The following is a 22,964-nucleotide window of genomic DNA, read 5'->3' as shown; positions in this document are numbered from 1 at the left end:
AGGTGCTGAGATCGATTACAGATGTATGCAATCAAACAAGTAAAACCACTTCCTTATTAAATATCAATAGGTTGTAGCTGTTCATGGTTCACCCTTACTTCAAGATTGCACCTACTTATGAAGATGGACGCGGGTACTCAATCTCTGGCTTACAGTGTGAGGTCTAGTGGCATAGACCCAATGGATGAATACGCTTACAATCTGCGCCAGTCATGTAAACATTTTATCAAACACTGACATGTCCATTGATTTAAACATATTTTATTTACAAGGAAAAGGATCTGGCACAAGTTTTCACAACTTCCGCAGACCTCTCCAAAACATTCACATGGTTAGCGTTATAAAGTAACAACATTGACATATGTATAAAAGATAGAGTATATACAAACAGAGGGAAGCAGCAGGAACGGTGTTTTACATTTACATAAATCTATTATAGTGTAGTTGATACACTTCTGGACAGAGTCAAATAACTGTATATTGTAGCTGAGATGATAGCTCCCATTTAACAATATAGACACATCAGCGACCAGCTTTACTTTACACATTTCAATTATGCTACTAAACATCATTGTTCTTGCAGTTTGATCAAATGGAAAATCGATTTCAAAAGGGTAATTACAGAGACTGTTACAATTCGGTGTGGCCAGAATTGTTCCATTCTGTCAGAGGGTTACCTCGTGTAAAATGTACATGTCTAGGCAGCTATGCGAAATAATGGGTATGAATGGTTTGGGTTGTGATTCAGTAACAGTGTGTAAATCTCAGTGTTGTATTGCTGTGTGTTAGATTTGAAAATACCGAAAGTAGGATTGAAATCAATTTGGTGTAATTAGTAATTGGTTGTTCTGGAATGAAACAAGGTATGTTGTATGGTAGCCTACATTGTACAAGATGCATGTTCGTTGAGGTATAACAACATGCTCATGTGACTTATTCCCCTCCTTTTAAAGTTCCTGGCAAGGCAAGTTGTACATCTTTATCTTTCTGAACTTCGTGTGGCATTCAAAACCCTTGAGAAAATATTTCAATCATAATTTCAATTAATTAATGGATCTTAATCTGGATGTAACAGGCTGTCTTCTACGAAACCTAAAGAGCGTTTTCAGAAGAATTTTAAAAACAAGTGAATCATTGTCATGTTTGTTTGCTTGTCTGAAGCAGTTTGTCACGAAGAGCTTGTAAATTTATGCTTGGTGTATCATATTTTCTTGTCTGGCTCAATACGTTTTACTCAGTTGTTGATGCATTGGCGTAGGTCGGATCTGAAACAATAAGGGAGGAAATAAGACCAGTTACACATTCTTGGTCCAAAATCAAATCCCCAACAACTGCAACTGCAACTGAGGGACAGCAGTGCACACGTCACAAACCATCTGCGGGTCCACAGTTAAAAGATCAGAGTAGCACGGTTGACTCCTGGATAAAGTAATCCTTCATAACATACACTTCTTCACACTGATAAACAGAAATGCAGATCTATTATATCTGCTTAACATGCCTTTTGTATACATAACACCATACACGGTTACCAACACCAGGTTACACTGCAATAGGTAAACATTCAAAGAAAGTAGATTGGAATAAATGTTCAACCTTTCACTTTCCTGTCCATGTTTTCATACGTATGTAACTCCACAGCTTCGTAGGTGGCTGGTGACCGCTCCTGTATACCTTCATACTCCGGCTCATGTGGCACGCAACCTATGTGACATGAAGAAGTCCATACAAATTATCAAATCACCTGACATGTAAAACGTGTAAAGTTGATTGTTAGGTCTGTATCACGTATTGGTGGGCAGAACCAACATGAAATACTTCTACAATAGCTGATATGGAATATTCGATTTGCATGTATATGATTTGATTGCTGTCATCTTTTTTGTATTCGAAGACAGTATTAGTCTCCAACATAACGATATGTCTATTGTACATCCTGATAAGAAATGATTGGGCTGTCTCATCCATGCTAATTGTTCCTAGAAGCCATTAACTCACCTTTAGTGTTTTCGTAGATCTTCAACTGGGAATAAGGCTGCGATGCACACTCCTCAAACCTGGCATATTGACTAAGATCCTGGATGTCTGCAATGTGAGAATACAACCCGAAATTGTCTAAAATGCCACATGCCTACAGGACAGAACATTATACTATATGTGTTTCATTATGCAATACAAAAAATCACATGCGTACTGACGATTATAACTTAAAGGATGAAATACAAAATTAGATACATTTTATGCAGTTGGACATTTTGTTTTGGCTAGATTTACAAAACAGTCAAAACATGGATTATAATAAACTCGATGGCGACTAAACCTTTTAATTAAATCGACAAAAGCTATACTTGCAAGAAAGAAATCAAACTCATAATTTAACGTACATTAGGTACGTTAGGAAGTCTATTGTTATGCAAAAGGTGATATACGCTTTGAAAGATATGGCTTGTATAAAGTTTTTCAGCCACAATTCACAAGAGCAGCAGCATTATTAGCAGTTTTAGGTAAATACAAAATTCACTTGAAATAGTCGGTTTTAAATCCCCATATTTCTCCATCGTAGGTTAAGAGAGGTAACACCATTGTATCAAATAATCTTGACCCGATATTTATCTCCAGTCAAACACATAGATTATGAAGTTCGAAGATCATTTGGCAAACTTTCTCTGCTTGTTGTGATATTGTTGAGGATGCGGCTTTGGGAATAAACTAATTCAAAGATATTTGTAATTCGAGTTAACTTTTATATGTTTTCCTTTATAGAACCACTTTTCATAATTGTTTTAAATATCTTAAAGACAAGATTCTGAAACTTATGTTAAAGAAAGTCCCCATCAGTCACGAAAAACACTGAAACAGTCAATTTGATATTTGATATAGTTATGTCTGCATTTGACCATTTCTGTAATCTTCCCTTTAGGATTTCAACAAATATTTTCCCAATAGCTGGCAGCAGTGAGTTTCCTCTGAAGTTCTGCATATCATTAACATATCCATTCTTGTAAAGTGGGCATATAACTGTTTTACACCGTTCATACAGATAATCGCCACTGGTTAAAATAACATTAACAATATTTACCAAAACAGATTTCACTATATAATGTTGTAAAAGAATACAAAATGTATGGAGCACCTCACCGACATGTGGGATTGTGTGGATGTGAATTTCACCCATATGTCTTCAGTATACGCACGTTGCTACAACCACTTTTAAACTCAACCAATATGATTCAGCATTAAACACTTCAAAAGTAATCACCAGATAGTAGAATGTATAGCATAACGCGCGTGACATTATTTTGATTGTAAACAAATTTAAAGACTCATGCTGACCCATGAATACGATCCCTATGTGACTCTGACAGCAACTTTGGTCACAATCACAATGTTGAAGACAGTCTCAGTTGTAGTAATAACCGTTCAATGAATGTTGTATATCTAATTTTCTGTCTACCAATCTAAAATGAGTGATAGCTGAGGGATTTGTTAGTTACGAGGGGCGTTCAATAAGTTTTACAACTTCAATATAAGACCAAGTCGCAGAATATATTTTGCACTTCCAACAACGCCTCTGTGGCAGCCTTTATGTCCTCGTCATCCTAGAAACGTCTTCCACGTAGGGCAGATCTCATTCGCCGGAACAGGAAATAGTGACAAGGGGCTAAGTCTGAGCTGTAGGGTGGGCGATTTAACTGTTGGAATCCACATTCACATATGGCGGCCTGTGCAATTCTCGACTTGTGAACCGGAGCGTTGTCATGCAAAGGTAGAATACCACGTGTTAACACCCAACGGCGTTTCTGGCGAATATATTTTCGCAATTCTTTCATTACATAAGCATAATACTGTCCATTGATTGTAGTTTTTGGTTGCATGTAATCATTCAGTAATATGCCTCTTGCATCCCAAACTATGGTGGTCATTTCCTTGACAGCCGAAGGTTGAGTGCGCAACTTCCTCGGAGGCGGAGACTTGGGGGCTTTCATTGCATGGATTCCAAGTTAGTTTCTGGGTCCCAGTGGTGGATCCATGTTTCATCGCCTGTCACAAGACAAGAAAGAAATCCGGCTTTATCAGCAGTATAGAGATCCAGGAGGTCTCAACAACTTTCAGTTCTCTGATGGCGATCCTGAGCTCTGAGGTTTCTAGGTACCCATCTTGCAGATACATTGGACATACCAAGATGCTCATGAATAATGGTTACAACGGTTCCAACTGATATTTGGAACTCCCTAGAAAGTTCAGATACTTTCACTCGTCGGTCAGACAAAAGTCTTCTTTCTAGAGCAGCAATGGTTTCTGGTTTGGTGCCATCTGAAGGGCTGCTTGATCTGGGTCATCATCTATGGACTCCCTAGCCCATTTAAACTGTAGAGACCAACGGCAAACTGTGTAATAGTCAGGAACATCCTTACCCATCACTCTACCCATGCGATCATGGATTTCTTTGGTTTTGCATCCCTCATTGGTAAGGAGGAACTTTATTACAGCACATTGTTCATGTTTGAGAGAATCCATGATTGTGACCACCCTCAGGTGGATGAAGTGATCACATCTAACTTATTGTTGTGTCTGGAACTTGTCATGACACGTGTCAACCTTATGTTATGACTAGTGTTACACCTGCCACAAGTTCACATTATTTGTGTAAACACACATGTCCAAGTTGCAAAACTTATTGAACGCCCCTCGTATGTTCTGACAGCGCACCAATGTAAAATGTTCTGACTTCGCACAGCAAGATGTTCTTCAACAGGATAAAAACTTCATTAGCATCATGGTGGTAAGGACATGAACCTGATTTCATTTACATGTACTTGGTGCTGATTTCGATGCTTCTGAATTGGATCCGTGTCCTTTTCTTCCTATATGACTGCTTAGAGCAAAACATAATGAAAATATCAAAGCAATTTTCTTACCTGAGTTCTGAGTGTTTACTATTGGTTGCTCCCGAGTGTCTCTGAAGAGAAAATAAAGAGAATACTATAGAAACCTTTTCATCCAACAACTGATGGTGATTGTTGTCAACTTCATTATTAAGCATAGCATTAATAACTTCCATTGATACAATGTTTTCAGGGTGCATGTTTTATTTTCTGTAAAGTCAAAACAAATTGAGAGTGTTTTGCACAACTTACCTGTCTTGAATCTGAGCAGCAGGTCTACCTGTAGCAAATGATACAAACCATAAGTATCACGGATGAAGTCACCAGGAAAATTCCTCGAAGAACATCAATACACTTTATATATTGGACTTGTTTTAATAGACTGGTAATTGTAAGTGCATAGTTATTGATGACTATTTCAATATATAATTGTATAAATAATTGACAGTGAGATACTCCCTGCTAATGACTGATGAACGTTTCTTTCGCCACTGGTTCAGTTATGCATGAGCGCATAAGTGGCACTACCATGTCATGGCTTAAGAATTATCGCTTATTCTTTCTCATAAATACTTGATGATTGATCTACGGCGCCGCAATTCGCTGGGCAGGGTTGCGTCCTTCAGGCGTGCCAGAAACATATCAAAATGGGTTCGAATTCCTATTTTCTCTGATAATTGTTCACTGAAAGAATAAATCAGAGAACGGCAGAAAAGCCTATTATCGATTTCACATTACCTCGATCATGTGGTGACAGTAGGTGACGCCTTCTAAGATAGATCAGTGCTGCACCCATCACTATGATAACAATGATGCATATCCCCAGTCCTACACCAAGGCCAATTCCAAGTGATGACCCCGACACACCAGACTGGTGTGGATTACCTGGTGATAGATAGATATAAACACATACGTCAATTTCTCAAATTACAGTTAACAATGACCCTGACAGTAGACCTCCCCTGTAGACATGTATGTTGCTTTAACTAATGTGATATACACATACACTATCTGTACTCACAGTTAACAATCACCCAGACTGTAGAACTCCCCTGTAGACGTCTGTGTTGCTTTAACTAATGTGAAATACACAGACACTATCTGTACTCACAGTTAACGATGACCCTGACAGTAGACCTCCCCTGTAGACATCTATGTTGCTTTAACTTATGTGATATACACAGACACTATCTGTACTTCCAGTTAACAATCACCCTGACAGTAGACCTCCCCTGTAGACATCTATGTTGCTTTAACTAATGTGATATACACAGACACTATCTGTACTCACAGTTAACAATCACCCTGACAGTAGACCTCTCCTGTAGACTACCACCAGGACACACACTGCCTGTGTTGACTCTCCCAGTACAGACGTATTCCCCGTCATCAGATCTGTTCAGGTCAGCTTTCATCACACTGCTCCCTGGCATGGGGGAATCATTGAAGGTCCAGGCGATGACAGCGTTGTCAGGATTACCATCAGCTGAACATGTCAGAGACAAGCTCTGTCCTTCCTTCCTGGTCTGTGTGGCAGCCGGAGTTATTGTTGGCACGCCAACATCTGAAGGGTTAATTGTAGTTTCTGATTTGCACATAGAATAGGTACTACTAGCATGAATGAGATGAATGAAATTGCAATGTACGAAGCATATTTCACTTCAAACATCCTCCACCTTCCTGAAAACAACGTATGGCATCAACATTTGATACGCCACAATAGAAGTGATAGAGTATAAACTTTTATTTTAAGTTAGAGGCCACAGGCTAAGACACCTAACATTACAATAATACAACTACTGATGAAGTGATTTCATTGCATTAAATAGGAACGTTGATAACTGTAGAACAGTAGGTAAAGAGGTAATGATTCCAACCTAAATAAGAAAACGTACTTACAATATACACTGAGTTGCCTGGCATCTGACTGTTGACGTGAGGATCCAGCTCTCTCTGTGTAGGTGTTACCAGCAGCACATCTGATGTCAGCTCCGTTGTCAGCCTCCACTGGAGAGAACGTGTAGGAGCTGCCTGTGTGGACTGCTGCGTTGTTCTTTGTCCAGTAGAAGGTGGCCGGAGGGTTGCCATGGTCAGGGGACGAGGAACAGGTCAGTGATATGGACTCTCCTTCACATAGAGTACCAGGGTTGGTTGTGGTGGGTTTGTCTGGTGGATCTGTATTATACATACACAGTGTGATATATTGTCACGGTCAGGGGACGGGGAACAGGTCAGTGATGTGGACTTTCCCTCACACAGAGTACCAGGGTTAGTTGTGGTGGGTTTGTTAGGTGGATCTGTGTTAGGGATGCACAGTGTGAGTTACATTGCCAAGATCAAGGGATGAGGAACAGGTCAGTGATGTGGACTTTCCTTCACATTGAGTACCTGGGTTAGTTGTGGTGGGTTTGTCAGATGGATCTTTGTTAGGGATGCACAGTGTGATACATTGTCAGGTGTATATGCATATGAATGTCATAACATCACGAACGGAACGGACAAGTTCTAGCCATCATATAGTCATTCGAATAGGCCTAGTTTACTCCAAGACGGATAGATCCTTCTAACTATCACTTAACCCCAGACGTTCATCGGTACAATATGGATGCATATCAAAACTGAATGATTGACATATTGCACTTGATTTCTTTAGATACCACATTTATATAACAATAAAAGCGACAGACCCCTTTCAATATTCATAAATCTCTGCCAAAATATGTGTTCATGATTCACCATCAAACACTGCAAACACGAAAACGTCGTTTTTTTCCATATATGGTCATTGGACGGAAAAACGACGTTATTTGGACGTTTTCAAACCATCGTTTTTCCGTCCAAATAACGTCGTTATTTGACATCGGAATTTACTGGGAGAGAACGATAGCGTTAAGCTCCACCCTTTCTTGATTGACATTGTCAATGAAGCAGCAGCGTCTACCGGTATTTCTACTTCTCAGATTTCATTGGTCAGTCCCCGCGTGTTAGATTACAGGCCCGCGTTTGACGCTGCACTCGAAGCGCTTAGCGGAAGTACTGAAATCAATCGTTCTGCGCATGCGGATTACTTAATGCCTTGACCAAATTTTCATTCTGTGCATGCGCGACTTCGCGTATTGTTTCTTAGATTTAATGTCACCATTATTTGACAATGGTTCATAAACACAGTCACGTGAAGGTTCGGAATCGTAACGAGTAACTCCATTTAAATTAAAGAGGGGCCCCAGTGATAGGGGAGATTCCAAGATAAAACTATTCTATGGCTATCTAGGCTGCCACCCAAACCGATCTAAACGGGACCCGATAGCTTATTGTATGCTATATAGTCATATGGAAGTGGACAAGAACTATACATTGTATTCCGGGCGATTGTTCTTGCATTTACTTATAAGTCAGGATAATGGACTTAAAAGGGGAGTTGTTGAATGTAATTATTTTAATTATTAAATGTTGCCTATACACTAATCTGGACGAACTTCTCATTGTTCTGTTTATGTCATCCTATATACTATTAGTATGTTACCGTTCTAAAGTCAACCTCTCACATAACATTATATTGTTCATAGTATCAAAGTTTAATCAACAATATCAATAGCAGCGATTTAAACCACTGAAACACCCAAACACAAGGCTGTTATCAAGCGCTAGTGCAGACGTGATACATCGTAAAAACTGTATCATGATGTCTTCATAAATTCAATTATACTACGAGATAGTACGGCTAACGCTGACTCACCGATGGAACAAAGACAATATCGCTAATACAGATTTAACGTATTTGAATGTTAATACTAAAGACAAACAATCATTATTTTAGCAGTGACGATATAACACGTATACACGTTTATTGTTAACTTTCATCAGTTTTGCTCTTCATTTTAATAACTTTGTTTTCACATATATATGTAGCAATACCCGACAAGCATGTCATACATAATTATGGGGCAGTTGTCAATCTTGTACTGACTTACTCTGGTGTTAATGAGCGAAGTTTATTGGCTTGTGTGTAAAACCCCGTTTTTCTGGTAATCCTATTATTACTTAGTTTATTTCTATCTAATGACACCCTGTTCTCTGGATCATGGGTTCGTGACTATCCATAACAATTAAGATGAACATTCAGTTCAAGTAAATGAATGAGTTTGTTTTGACGCTACAGTCAGTCAAAAAACCAATGCTGTGAGGTTTGATAACACACTTCTACCAGGTCGAACATCGTGGATCCTCATTTTCTGCCTAAAGAGAATCATAGTTCATATGCTAATCCATCTGCGAATACCCTCCCACTCAAGATGACCTTACTTGTTGCTAAATCTATCATCTATCCCCCCAATCTCACCCCCCATGCCCCCGCCCCCACCCCCCACACGCACGCACGCACGCAAACACGCACATACACACACGCACGCACGCACGCACGCACGCACGCACGCACACACACACACACACACTCACACACACACACACAACTGACCTAAATAACCTGGACAGGAAATACTGCCGAGAGCCTCTGGTCAACTCAGCCGCGCCACCGCAGAATGTTCATCCAACTCTGCAGGGGGCATTCTCAGTGGCTTCAAACGCGCTGAAATGTTTTCGCCTTGCATCCAAGATGGTGGACAAGTGAAATCGTATGAAATTTGGCTATTTTAGGTCCTATCTCTTTTTTGATTACCCAGTAAAGTCAATTCATAGATACACGGTTGTGAAGAAGCTTACAACTTTATAAGACTTATTCATCTCATTCCAAAAAAGCTACTCGCGCTCACATAAAGTTGTAGTTATTATGTCACTGTTTTATTTCTTTAAAAATATATTACATGTTCAACAATAACAATTAAGATGAACATTCAATTTTCCGATATAAGTAAATGAATAAGTGTGTTTCACGCCACAATCAGTCAAAGACCAACGTTGTCCAGTCTGATGACACACAATCTACCAGGTAGCACATTGAGTACACCCTATCCCCCTTGAAGTCTCCACTGTGGGTATTCCTGAGGACGAAAAGGCCCCATGTACCTAGGAATTTCATCAATACATTCATGCGCGGCATTCTCTGCCTAAAGAAGATCATATAGTTAACATGCTAATCCAACTCGAACTACCATCCCGCTCAAGATGAATGTTTTATGTAACATCCAACAGGCCCACATTTACGCACGCACGCACGCACGCACGCACGCACGCACGCGCACACACATATTTGGATTTACCAATCCCTGAATTGAGAAGACGTGCGTTACGAAGCTCCTCCAAGTCATCATCAATATCCGTATATGTATGTGATATCATTACCCATCCAAAGCCGAATATACATTTATTGTGTTTTCTTGACAACAAATGTTATAATTGGGATAACACTTTCTGAGTAAAGTACAGATTCTCGTACTTTCTTGGGTTGAGTCCCGTCCGGGATTTGAACCCACACTGTGAGTGGGGCACCCAATCGCCAGAACACAAAGTTGGCGATCTAACCCAGCCACCAAACCAAAAATGTTAGTCCAGATGACGTAAACTTTGTGTACTCCTCTGACAAGAGAAAATGGCACGGCTTCTATGACCGAAAGCTTGGAACCAACAATGCCTTTAAGAAAGTGGTCAACAGTAACACACATTATATTTGGATACCACTTTCTCAGTAAACTACATATTTTTAGGGTGTAGATAATAGACGTTGATGGTTGATTATCAATGGACAAATTAAAGCCAAAACTTAACGTATGAAAGATTGGTAATGGGAAATGGACAATGGGCAAACGGGAGGCGGGGTAATCAGCGCCATGCCAGTTATCTGTTGGCTTCCCTTGTTGCGTTCCCTTCTTTGCTATCTTTTTACTTTTGTTGTTCTTACAGGTACAAATATATGTTCTCTGCCTCATAGCATTTAATAATATGCACCTGATGAAGGAGAAAGTATATATTCCGAAACGCAGTGTTCCTCCGTTGACATCCATAAATATTTTTCCTTGTGTGTATCAGTTTTTAATGCCCTTCAAAGACTCAATCTAGCTTTGTTTTTAAATGTGGTGATATTTGCGTAGGATATAATATGGTCATGCCTATATACATTTGGGTCTTTGTCTACATAAGCATTTAGACATAAAGTTTAGAGCTAAGGACATTGCTAATTCTGCAGACATGAAGTACACGTCATAGCAAGCTGTGATCTTTATTCATACTTTAGATATTCGTAATTGAGATCTGTAACTGAAGTTTACCGTAATCTTCCGCAACTCTCACCTCCTGACCAGTTGAACGTCTTAGTGCATTCAGATGACATTGTAAAATTCCAGGCTGCCCCTCTTTCTGTGATGTTTTGAGGGATGAAATCTATTGCGTTATAATAATCTCTGTTTGCTGATATATAATATGTACATGTTGTAAAATATTTACGATTTTTTAAACGTGTAATTCGATGCATATGCAATGCAATGTGAACATAAGTGCTGAACGAAGGCGGTTATAGTCATAGTTATACTGCGATGGATGTAGGGGAATGGTAGGGGGGTGTATGTATGTATGAAACACGAATACCGATAAATGAGGGCGGATATAGTTATAGTTCGATGGATGTTGGGGAATGGTGGGAGGATGGATTATGTATGAAAGCATGCGCATGGATCCATGATGGCTGACGTAGACATAATGGTGGGGAAAGAAGAATGCGTGCGTGCGTGCATGCGTTGTGATATGAGGGTTGGCGAACATGTTGTCAGATGATTGTGTGAGTAAGTTAAGTGGTTGAGGATGTGGCAGGTATGAGTATTGATACATGCAGACTTGGGGTTGGGGGACTGGGTGTGCCTGTACTGAGGTCTTTTGTTTCACTCACTTATAGTGTTTTCTTTCAATCAAATACTGTTTTACGCATTTTAATGACTGAAACTGTAGTGACTCAAAGGTCATACTGGCCGGGCATTCAACATATCTACCCCAACTACATACATAGCCATTTTTATGGTGTACAATTCGTCTTCTACCTCACACACACACACACACACACACACACACACACACACACACACACACACACACACACACACACACACACACACACACACGCATTAATTGTTTTATTAAATGTATCTTCGAGAGTCAGTAAGAAACTAGAAATAACTGCCTTTGTTCTGTAAACCTCACCAAGTTTCAGCTTTCGCCTCTTCCTTTGTGGACTGAGGTTTTACATTTGTAAAATGATCTCTCTTATCTGTCTGTACCATCAACTTAACTGCCCTCACCCCCCGCAGTTTTCCCGTCCCATAATGCCAAGCAGGTGACCCACAAGGAGGAATACCGCCCTCCCTCAGTCAAGTGATACTGTGCCTAGCACAATATGTTGGGGATACGTAGCCTTGCTGTGGGCAAACATTTTGTAACAATTTGGCAAACTTTCATATGTAAACAGCAAATATTATTCAGTTTTATTTCAACAAAAACGAAAAAAATCGGATCCTACTTATTTTGTGGACACCATAACAATAAATTAAGCCAATAGATCGTTTGAGCTGGCATGAATATAAAAAAATAATTAGCAAGTCGATAGTCATAATTCCCTCAGTTGGTCCCACGTGAAATGTTCTTCATGAATAGAATAGATGGCTGATAGACGTTCGACCGAATAATATCATTTGCTAACTTCAACTGTTCATCTAATTTCCATGAATGTATGTTACATAGTTCATATGTTCATGGGCTTCTTCACTGAATGTATAGTGTGGAGGACTACTTCACTTGAGGATAAGTAACATAAATAATGATGATAATTATGATAGTATTGCCATTATTACTCCTTCAGATTATTAAAAAAAAAGTTATTATGTTTTCATAGAGAGAAAGAGGTATGGAGATTGTGAGATTATTTTTAGCATCGGAATTGTTAACATGATTCTTAAAGATATTATGTTTTGTTTGTTTGTTGCTAAATGCTGCACTCAGCAACGTAAGGATATTAAAACATTACATTTAGGTTCAGTTGTATTTTTATATTTGTATCATTTTGCAAATGTTACAGAGACCTGATAAGGGATATATAATAATGTATAGTCGCTATTCTTAAAGTAAGAATATGTTAGATTTATCAACCAGAAATATTGCACACAAGAGGATAATCATATTTCATGACACTATTCAACGTCGAAGTCAACGATATTTGTGTATGTTATTGCTACATGACACGGATATGTCATGATAAAGCAATAAGAAATTGGCATTTTATGATATAAGATAGCTACGCGATAAATCACAAAGAAGGAAGCGATATTTATTTCACGATAAAACATTGTTCTATCATGACGACATTTATTGAGATTCGAACATGCACTCGCAACTTGAAAAGTAAAATTTGTAAATTTGACCTTATTTTTGAGAGGTATGTGTCTAGTGAGTTGTTCCCAATAAATGTTGCTGGAGAATACGAAAGTGAGAGTGATATGACAATCGGTATTGGGAGAAAAGGTACAGATGATTGATGAGAAAATTGTGAGAATATGCGGGACCAAACTCAAATACTAAAATGGATTTATCTAGCATGGCCGCTGTCGGATTCTATTCAAGGAATCATCATTATTTAAGTACGGGTAAATATTGTAAAGCGTGTATTTTTTCCTAATTTAACACCCTAAAAGAGGCTGTACGTAATGTTGATATCTCATATAGAAATAAACGAGTCTCGGTCGTTGTTTATCGTACAATAAACAACTCCCACTCGTCGTTTGTTTCTTAATTACATGACCATATACACTAACATTATATCTTTTCATGTTTATCGGTCAACAAAAGCGACATAAGCATTTCCATTATCATGAGAAACCCTTGCCAAAAGTAGCGCCAACTGCACCATTGCGACAACATCAGGAGCATGTTTCATGATTCATCATAATAAATGATGACATTGGATGCTAACAAAAACGCGAGCTCATTCCGGTCCACTAGTGGCACCCGCCACAAACACATCCAAAGGCAAGCCAATTGTTCACCCGAAAAGGCAGAGAATTGCATCTGACATCATTTTTGTCATTGATACGTCAAACCTGGAAATGCCGTCTACACGTCCAACACAAAGCCCAAGCCAGGACCCAAATCCTTCAAACCCGGCCAAAGTTCTGTTAATTACATACATTTCCCCCTAACCTTAAATAATCTATACTAGTTCTGAAGTAAATCGTATTTACCCGTATGAATCGTCTTATATTATTTATTGCCGATAAACAGAAGATGCTCTTTCTGAAAGTACTGTGTGATAAGTCACGCACCAAACCTATACTCTCGATATACATGCTGCTCTTACTTAAAAAAGAATATTGGGTTAACAAGATACGTATATTAAAGTACCATGCTTTCCTGATGTGCTCTCATTCTAATTTGAAATAATGGCATAGATAGTTACCACTCATCTTTCAATATTTTTCAAGGTTGGGTTAATCACGAACATATTTGAATATGTACAACATCTATACTTACTTATCTTTATACTTAAAGGCATCAGGTTTGTCTGTCATAAGACCCCGAAACAAATATGTCCAACACAGCCCAATATTTGGCTCTTGGCTCCTTGTTCTTATAATTTATAAGTATTGTTTAAACAACTGTTTTTTTTTCTGTAAAATATGTTCATTTCAGAAATTAGATGTTATTCTAGCATCAGGCCTGTGGTACGTTAACTGCATCAGCATTACATTAAAACGATATTACATTATATAAATCCATACAGAGGAAATGCTTAACATTTATCTTTTAAGGAAGAGTGCAGGACGACTAGCTTTATACATATAAATGTGGACATATATGTATGGACATTTGGATGATACAGATATACCACCTTAAAGATAGTGTTCATAGATGACTGTAGAAAATGGAATAATTATGTGAGTAATCGGGTAAATACCACGTTCCGCAATATTTAGCCATATTGCGATATTGGTTTCCAACATACAAGACGGACCATGAAATTATGACTTGAATTTGGACCTGGCTTTCTGGTGTGATGTAACACCCCAGAATCTTCGGTAGAAAAAAAATTATATTTAAATTTAAAAGGAGCCCAAGTGGGATAGAAATTTGAGTCTCAACCTGTTGAACAAGGCTTGTTTCATTTTGGGCTATAGCATTGCCGCAAGGCATGGGCGGAAGGGAACACCTGTTTGCACCCATCAGATACCAATCAAAACTTCTCTCTCCAAACGAAAACAAAATACGAAAAATGTCGGAAGTGTATCCTTCTAATTTTCTATTTAGATACATGTTTTAACTTTAAAGTAATTATATATATCTCATGTATTATTGGTATCTGTGATGCTGGTACCGTTTTGTTGCCACTGTGCAGCTTTTGTGGAGTTATTATGAATATCAAATACATGCGTAGATCGGTGCTCTTGATGATAATGACTAAATTGTTTGGTCCAGACTGGATTATTTACGAACCACCGTCATATAACTGGTATATTGCTGCGTGCGGCGTTAAACAACAAACAATCAAACAAAATCTATATAATCATTAAACACCTTCCAACAATGAGAAATTAAACTTATATTTTCTAAATATTCTGTTATATTTATAACATAATTTGATTCATAATTTAATTATTGCGTTGCTTTCTTCCCTGTCATTCAATGTGCATGTTCAAACCCCTAAACTTTTAATATTTCATTTTTCATAAATGGCTACGTTAGTGCGTTGCCTAGATCTCTAGTTACCTACTCACAAGAATAGATTAAAATAATTTGTTTTACTATCATATTTCTGTTTATCTAATTCATAATACGAAATTGATAATTCATTTATAATAGTATGGATCATATTCGTGTATATCACTATCTGATGCTAAGGTTTTATTTCAGAAAATATAATTAATTCAAAATGTAGAAAGATACACAATTTGCCATTATTTGACTTTTAAACTGTACAAAGTATGATATAATGATCAGAATGCCTGTAACGGGTAGTATTTAAGAAAGAAATATTTGTCGAGAAGTCCCATTTTTCAGATATGCCCTTCAGTAGTATTATTGCATATCTCCAGAGAGAGGTTTACATTGTAGTTCTCATTATTTGTGGATAATTCAAAAATTGTTCTTGTCTGCTTCAGATTATATTTTGTAGATACTTATTTTAACTAGGAAAATTGTACTGACACCGGCGCTGTCCCTATTGAAGCTATCCATAAGAATTTCGAATTGCCGTCCATTGTTCGATGTCAATACATCGATGACGAGTGAGGATATCATAAAGTAATCGTTGATGCTGCGCTACACTTTGATAAAAATTATAATCAAGTTGACTGGTGTGTACATTACTACAGTGAACATGTACATGATCATGCCCTAATAATCAAATGCCGTAATGTCAAATACTAATTTATTATTGTGTGATGAATTTAACTTGATCAGTGGTAACATGTGATATTAATATTCCATCAATTTCTTTCCTGGTTGGTCCATCCATGTCTACAAAATGAAAATAATACAATTAAAATGGAGCATAGAACAATTCTTAATTTCAGGCTAGAGCTGTGGAAATCTAGACTTTCCCAATCATTATAGACTTGGGTTGGTCTCATGTTTTACATTATTCTCTTGGGTCAACGTCACAGCTCATACCATACACTAACAAGACCAGATTGCCCCCCGCCGGAGCGCCTGGATTTTGGTTATATCATCTAACATGGCCAACTCTGCTCTTAAGTAAACAAGAACCTAATCAGCGAGGGGTCCTTTATCATCCCTATGTGGCTGCTTATAAAAATCTGATATCTTTTCCCAAAGACCTGGTTAATAATATATTTTCTGCTGAATATTCGAAACAAATAGAGTGAGTTGGTACTACATGTACATATGTATACGGTTCTATTTTAAATGACTGCAGCGCTCCATTATGAAAACAATTTGTTTTAACGCCGCTCTCAGCATTATTCCAGTGATATATGACGGCGGTCTGTTGTTTATGAAATATATGCAAATTGAATCTTGAATCTTGAAAGTTGTAACATTTCCGCAAATAAGTATCACATGCAGTATACAGTATATCAACTGCAATATACTGTACACATCAGTATACAGTGTGTCGCGAGCTCTGCGCTGGGCTGGAGCACACATTTCCTACACCTCTCCCTTCGGCAAACACATCACGAGAGTTGCAACGAGGTCACAGGTCAGGCGTGCACTCGTCAGTTGTCTAATACGGTCAAGAGTAAGATCTTCCGGAAGACCACTGCACTGGAGATATGTGGATTATTGAGGAGGTACTACGTGTTTGGAACTGGGAGTTGAACACTAAGCACTTTTAGAGGAGAGCTCACAATAAAACGTTATGGACTCGCGGACGGACTTGTGTTTTCATTTCAAGACGTACATTTATCAGGTTGAACTTCCTAACTGTAACAATAACTGAACTTTACGCCTTTTATACACATTTGTGATGGGGCGACAATGCGACAACGAGACATATTTTGACCTTGAAAATGTCGCGTTACGGCATCGTCGCCCTTTTGTAAAATAAAGAAAAGGATTATCAAAGAGCGACAATGCGAACACGCGACAATGCGACAAATGGCCAATTGTCGCGCTTTTGTTAATTTTGACACGTTTTGCTTGTTTTTGTAAAGGCGTCAATGCGACAATGCGGCAACGAGACAATGTCCTCTCCATAGTAATCCGTGCAAATAAAACTGAGTAATGAAATAGAAGTCTGACATGCCAGTTAAAAGATAGAGTGTTGCAGCTTCTGATTTCATAGATCTTCAAGAATGGTTATCAATAATGGGATGGGTGATTAGTTCAACTGCATACGCTGTGATTCACAATAATGCTCCGAGTCAATACATGTTGTCAAATGTATGACATGTATTACGTGAGTGAACATATTGTTTATACTCGTCCATGTTTTTGACGGACAAAATAATTTACATGCTCGGTAAAACTGAGGACGGGCATCATTGTGTGTTTCCGTGCTTTGTTCAGGTGAACAATTGACTTGTCCTTGCATGTGTTTGTGACGGGTGCTACTTGTGTGGCAGGATACGCTCACCTTTTCCCGAACACCCATTGGATGACCTGAACCACTTCGGATTTTTTATCCCACATCAGTCTGATACACCATGATATAACTGAAATACTGAAATACTGTACAGTTGAAAATGATGTTTAATGCGATTACCGTAGTGTGTTACTGCAACTGTTCATATTTTGTGCAGTGATGTTATGTAATATGTAAAAGAAAGCATATTCAATTATCCAATTGATTTGAATAGAATATACTTGCGTCAGTGTATTTTATTAACGCCCCAAATCGTAATTTAAACACATAAAATAACAGATCACGCATGGTGCCTTGACTTACTACTAGATTTAATGGGCCACCCCGGAATAAAATAGTTCCCCCCAAAGCGAGGAACATATGTTTTAGTATGTTTACAAGAAATATATTCCAAACAATATCCTCATTAGATGAGAAGATCTTTTACAGAATTACCTCAGTAAGTCAATTACAATGACAGAGCGTCGTAATACATTTACATCAAGTACAATACGTAAAAATGGCCGACACGATAAACGTGACGGGAGATATTTTCGAAGTTGTTAATTAACCTGTGGCTGTTTCAAGCCTTTGGCATCACTGATCAATTGGCCGATCATTGAAAGGTGATTGTGAAGATGTGTCAAATAGATACTAAGGTAAATTTATAGATTTCTGTAAATTGTCACTGCAACAGTTTGGATTTTTTTTCGTGTTTTTTCTTTCTGGGATGGGTTGTAGCGAGGGTATCCTTAAATGGGCTTGCAACCACGCTTCTGTATGAATTCGTACCAGGGAATTCCAAGGGTTTTCCCCAGGAATGTGGAAGTAGTCAGTGTTTACGCCTTTTCAAGAATACAGTCACGTGAAGAACGTCATGTGACCGACCTCTCGTCCAAGTCGTATATCTTGTAAACTTCACATTAAAAAATTAGTTATTGTTATAACCAAATGAAACACAACCAATTATCCGATAGGGGTAACTGTACATAGCCGTTACCACAATAAACTTAGTAACATTGTTTGGTTTGACTTCTTGGCGCGTGTCTGAATTCCATTTATATGTAACATATCCTAAAACTAGCTTATCAGCAAATCTCGCTGCACTGCGCGCGACAGATACTAGAGCAAGGCATGCCATAAATACGAAACCTAAAGCTTCCGAAAGGAAGCCTTGGACATCACGTGCGTCGGGGGACCAGCGCCATCTGATTGGCCGTTAACAGTTGTACAAGGCAGAGCAAAAAGCATCGTTTTTCCGTCCATTTTACGCTTGAAAAACTCGACCCTTTTCTGGACACTTTCTAGACGCTTACCAATTAATCATTTTTAATGAATTTTTAGTCGTTTTTCCGTCCAATGACCATATACGGAAAAAACGACGTTTTCGTGTTTGCAGTGAAATAGCCATGGTACTAGGTGTTCGCGAAATTATGAGCGTATCCTGCCCCACCAGTGGCACCAGTCACAAACACATGCAAAGACAAGTCAACTGTTCACCTGTGTGTATTTTACGTTCTGGGCCTTAGCAACGTTTCTACTCCCGATAGACAGTACTATGTAGTCAAACTACGCATACATCTGAAAACTGTATTTTTGACATAATTTACTTTAATATGACACGTCCATGTTTTTGCTGTTGCCTATGATCCATCGCAGAACACGCGAAACAAATAAGTTGAGTATACACCTAGTAGTTGTTCATAGCATTGTGTCATTATAGAGGTCCATAACATCGCTACTAAACAAGGTATTATGTCTAAAGGGTATCACAGCATTCATCACCGCGTTTCCTCCCGACCTTGAACTTGAGAGTAGCGCCCCTTGGACCAAGTGAACAATCGTTAGAAATGTCGTCCTCATGCCAAAGGATGGAACATCGTGTCGTGAATATTATTCGTAACAGATGCTGCTATTTAAATTTCATAGCAGAGAAACCATCTGCTGACGTATATGACATCACAGGCGATCATCGTGCGGACTTTTCTCAGGTTCATCAACATTGAACCGAGTTTGAAGCCAGATTTCCCGTAGAATGCAGATGTGGATGCTTGTGTATATACATGCTATTATCAACATGCTTTTAGAATCGGCATCTTATCCTTTCTTATCATCGCCTTCAGAGAAAACTTCATACGGTATCGCCAGTGTGTTCCTTGCGTGAACAGTATGGTCGAATCATCAGTTCCGAATGTTGTATCAATACACCACCACCTTAATACTGACAATAGCAGCTGTTTTCAAGGTTGAATTTCGATAATGTGCAAAGCTAGATACCGTTTTTATTGCAACTCGTGTTTTTAACCACAGGCGTTAATATAACATGTGTCTGTGGGTTCCGCCCGTGGAGTAGGATATGCTCAAGTTTTCGAGGTTTTCCCAGTGAATCATAAACACCTGCTCATGACATTCGACATGTATTCTTGTATGAATGAGGAAAGTGTTTTGTCGCGTTTATTTACTTATTTATAATTACAATTTTCTTGTATCATTCAAACATCAATAAAATAAAACCAAATGACCATATGACATGACTCGCCTCTCGTCTACACTTCACAGAACTTGATATTATGAAGCTATCTTGTTTATTTGAGTGCAGATGTTAGTAACATGATAATATTTGTGATTTGTAATGTCTTGTGAACATGAAGTGAGTATCTGCATCTTATCTCTATTCATAATCACTTATTGACAGGTTCCTCATTATGAGAATAGTACACAGTAGCATTAGCAAAGCATGATGTCGTCATAGGCGCCGTGATTCGCTGTGCAGAGTTGCGTCCCTTGGGCACACCAGAAACCTTTGGTTGTGGGTTTCAAATCCCGGTTCGCCCCGATTATGTTTCTAGGTTTGTAAGCACCATACCTGTGCTCGTGGGTTTCACCAAAGTGGTAAACGTCTGAGACCTGCATCACTTCGGGCTTTCCTCCCACATTAAGCTGACACGCCGCGATATAACTGGAATAAGGTTAAAAGCGGCGTTAAACCCAACTCACTCACTCAGTCACCCACTCATATGCCAACCATATACACTTGGCGTTTTTCTCCATTTTGAAGAGAGGTTGTTTAGTTTATATGAGTTCAGAATGACAATAGTAAGTCCACATAACCACAGTACGGAACCTCTTAAGCACCTGTTAAAGACCGTATCTGTCTTATGTATTTATACATCTACCACAATACTCACAATAGACAGTAAACGTCTGTGTCACAGTCTCATTGTATCCTCCATACATCCATGATGCTCCACACTGACACTGTCCGGAGTTCTGGTGTTTAGTGACCAGGAAGGTGAGTGAGGATGTCTTGGTTCCCTCACTGCTGGACTCAATGCCTGTGTTGCTGGTGTTGTAACAGGACCACGTGATGTAAGCCAGAGGGTTGCCTCCTGTCACTGTGCACCTGATGGTCTTCAGGACTCCAGCATACATCACAGAGGGGAAATCCTGGACTGTAGGGCGGCCTGGAGGTGGGTCTGTAGAATCAAAAGAAGAGCATCATGTAAGTTTATATATACATCACAGAGGTGAAATCCTGGACTGTAGGTCGGCCTGGAGGTGGGTCTGTAGAATCAAAAGACGAGCATCATGTAAGTTTATATATACATCACAAAGGTGAAATCCGGGACTGTAGGGCGGCCTGGGGATGGGTCTGTAGAATCAATAGACGAGCATCATGTAAGTTTATATATACATCACAGAGGTGAAATCCTGATGTGTTGACCGGACAGGGAGGGTGTGGTCTGTAGAATCTCACGTGGAGATCTAACATTAAAAGAAACACACTTCTAAACAGATAAACATACAATGGAGAGGTTCATCGCAAAGCCCCTTTGATAAGATCTCGATAGTATCAAATCTCTGTTTGGTAGTTATCGAAAAGTCTTGCATGGAGAGAATGAGCCTACATTGTCAACACTGTCTGAACCCGACGGCGACGATTGTATGGTAAATGATACATTGTAGTTTACTGAAATATTTGGTATCCAATATGGTAGACATGATTTAATGTTTCATAGCAGACTTTGGCCTAATATACTCTAGCCCCTGTGTACATGGTTAAATGGCGTAACATAATACATGTGTATCAGTGCAAGAACTGGACGGGATCTAAATCAACTTACACTTGATATTCCCGAGTGACGTCTGTGGTTGAGAAATATGAGCATATTGAGTATATAAACACAAATACATGTGTATCAGTGCAAGAACTGGACGTGATGTAAATCAACTTACACTTGACATCCCCGAGTGACAGAGTCTTGGTGACCGCCACTGCTGTCCTGGTGTTTCTCACACTGCACCTGACATCTGTCTTGCTCCTGACAGGACGGAATGTCCGAGTCTGAGACCACGTGGTACCCGCTGATCCTGTCACAGATCCTGTACTTCCTCCTGCTATGCCAGACCCATCACTGTAGTCCCAGGTGAAGGTCACTCCAGGAGATACAGAGGTCAAGGTCTCACAGGTCAAGGTCAGGTCACGGTCCTCTGCCACGACGATGTTTGCTGGTTTTGTTACTCTCACCTGGTTTGTGTCGGGTCCGTCTGATGACAAGAATGTAGAACAATCAAGGCTGTAATGACTAAATATTTATATGTTGGTGTAAGGCCTTTTGAAAGAATATTTACAGTGTGTAAATGTTGTTATGATTTTAATGTTTTTACACTATAGTTGCAATACACCAAATTCTTGGTATCACTAGTATCAACCATTCGGAATTGTAAAATGCAGTTGCACTCTCGTTACTTTACATTTAACATTAACCACTCAACACCACATAGCACCGCACGCATTGACATATGTATTAAAGGTAAAGATCCTCTGACCGTGAATTGCTCATATGTCATAATGCGTTAAAAACGACTGGCGATCGGGTAGCCTAGTGGTTAAAGCGTTCGCTCATCACGCCGAAGACCCGGGTTCGATTCTCGACATAGGTACATTGTGTGAAGACCATTTATGGTGTCCCCCGCCGTGATATTGCTGGAATATTGCTAAAAACGGCGTAAAAACCATATTCAATCACTCGTTAAAAACGTCCTCAAAACGTCTAAACCGTGAA

The 22,964-nt window shown here is 39.0% G+C and overlaps 1 protein-coding gene across 6 annotated transcripts in view; it reads right to left on the bottom strand.

Annotated features, from left to right (window-relative positions):
• Positions 1-245: 245 nt before the first annotated feature.
• The window catches only part of LOC124128749 (cell adhesion molecule 3-like), a 184,717-nt gene continuing 161,998 nt past the window's right edge, over positions 246-22,964 (bottom strand). For all 6 annotated transcript variants that reach the window (XM_048385063.1, XM_048385066.1, XM_048385065.1 and 3 more), the window contains 10 exons: positions 22,135-22,446; positions 21,087-21,374; positions 6,786-7,061; positions 6,178-6,450; positions 5,625-5,771; positions 5,139-5,166; positions 4,920-4,960; positions 1,999-2,085; positions 1,597-1,704; positions 246-1,265 (listed from right to left, as the gene is read on the bottom strand). In XM_048385063.1, coding sequence (XP_048241020.1) covers positions 1,231-1,265; positions 1,597-1,704; positions 1,999-2,085; positions 4,920-4,960; positions 5,139-5,166; positions 5,625-5,771; positions 6,178-6,450; positions 6,786-7,061; positions 21,087-21,330 — 1,239 coding nt within the window. In that variant the 5' untranslated portion in view covers positions 21,331-21,374; positions 22,135-22,446 and the 3' untranslated portion in view covers positions 246-1,230. The remainder of the gene's footprint in view (positions 1,266-1,596; positions 1,705-1,998; positions 2,086-4,919; positions 4,961-5,138; positions 5,167-5,624; positions 5,772-6,177; positions 6,451-6,785; positions 7,062-21,086; positions 21,375-22,134; positions 22,447-22,964) is intronic.

Source organism: Haliotis rufescens, unplaced genomic scaffold (genome assembly GCF_023055435.1).
Source record: "Haliotis rufescens isolate VD_foot unplaced genomic scaffold, xgHalRufe1.0.p SCAF_53, whole genome shotgun sequence".
In the NCBI taxonomy this organism is placed as follows: domain Eukaryota; kingdom Metazoa; phylum Mollusca; class Gastropoda; order Lepetellida; family Haliotidae; genus Haliotis; species Haliotis rufescens.
This window is presented reverse-complemented; position numbering and strand designations above follow the sequence as displayed.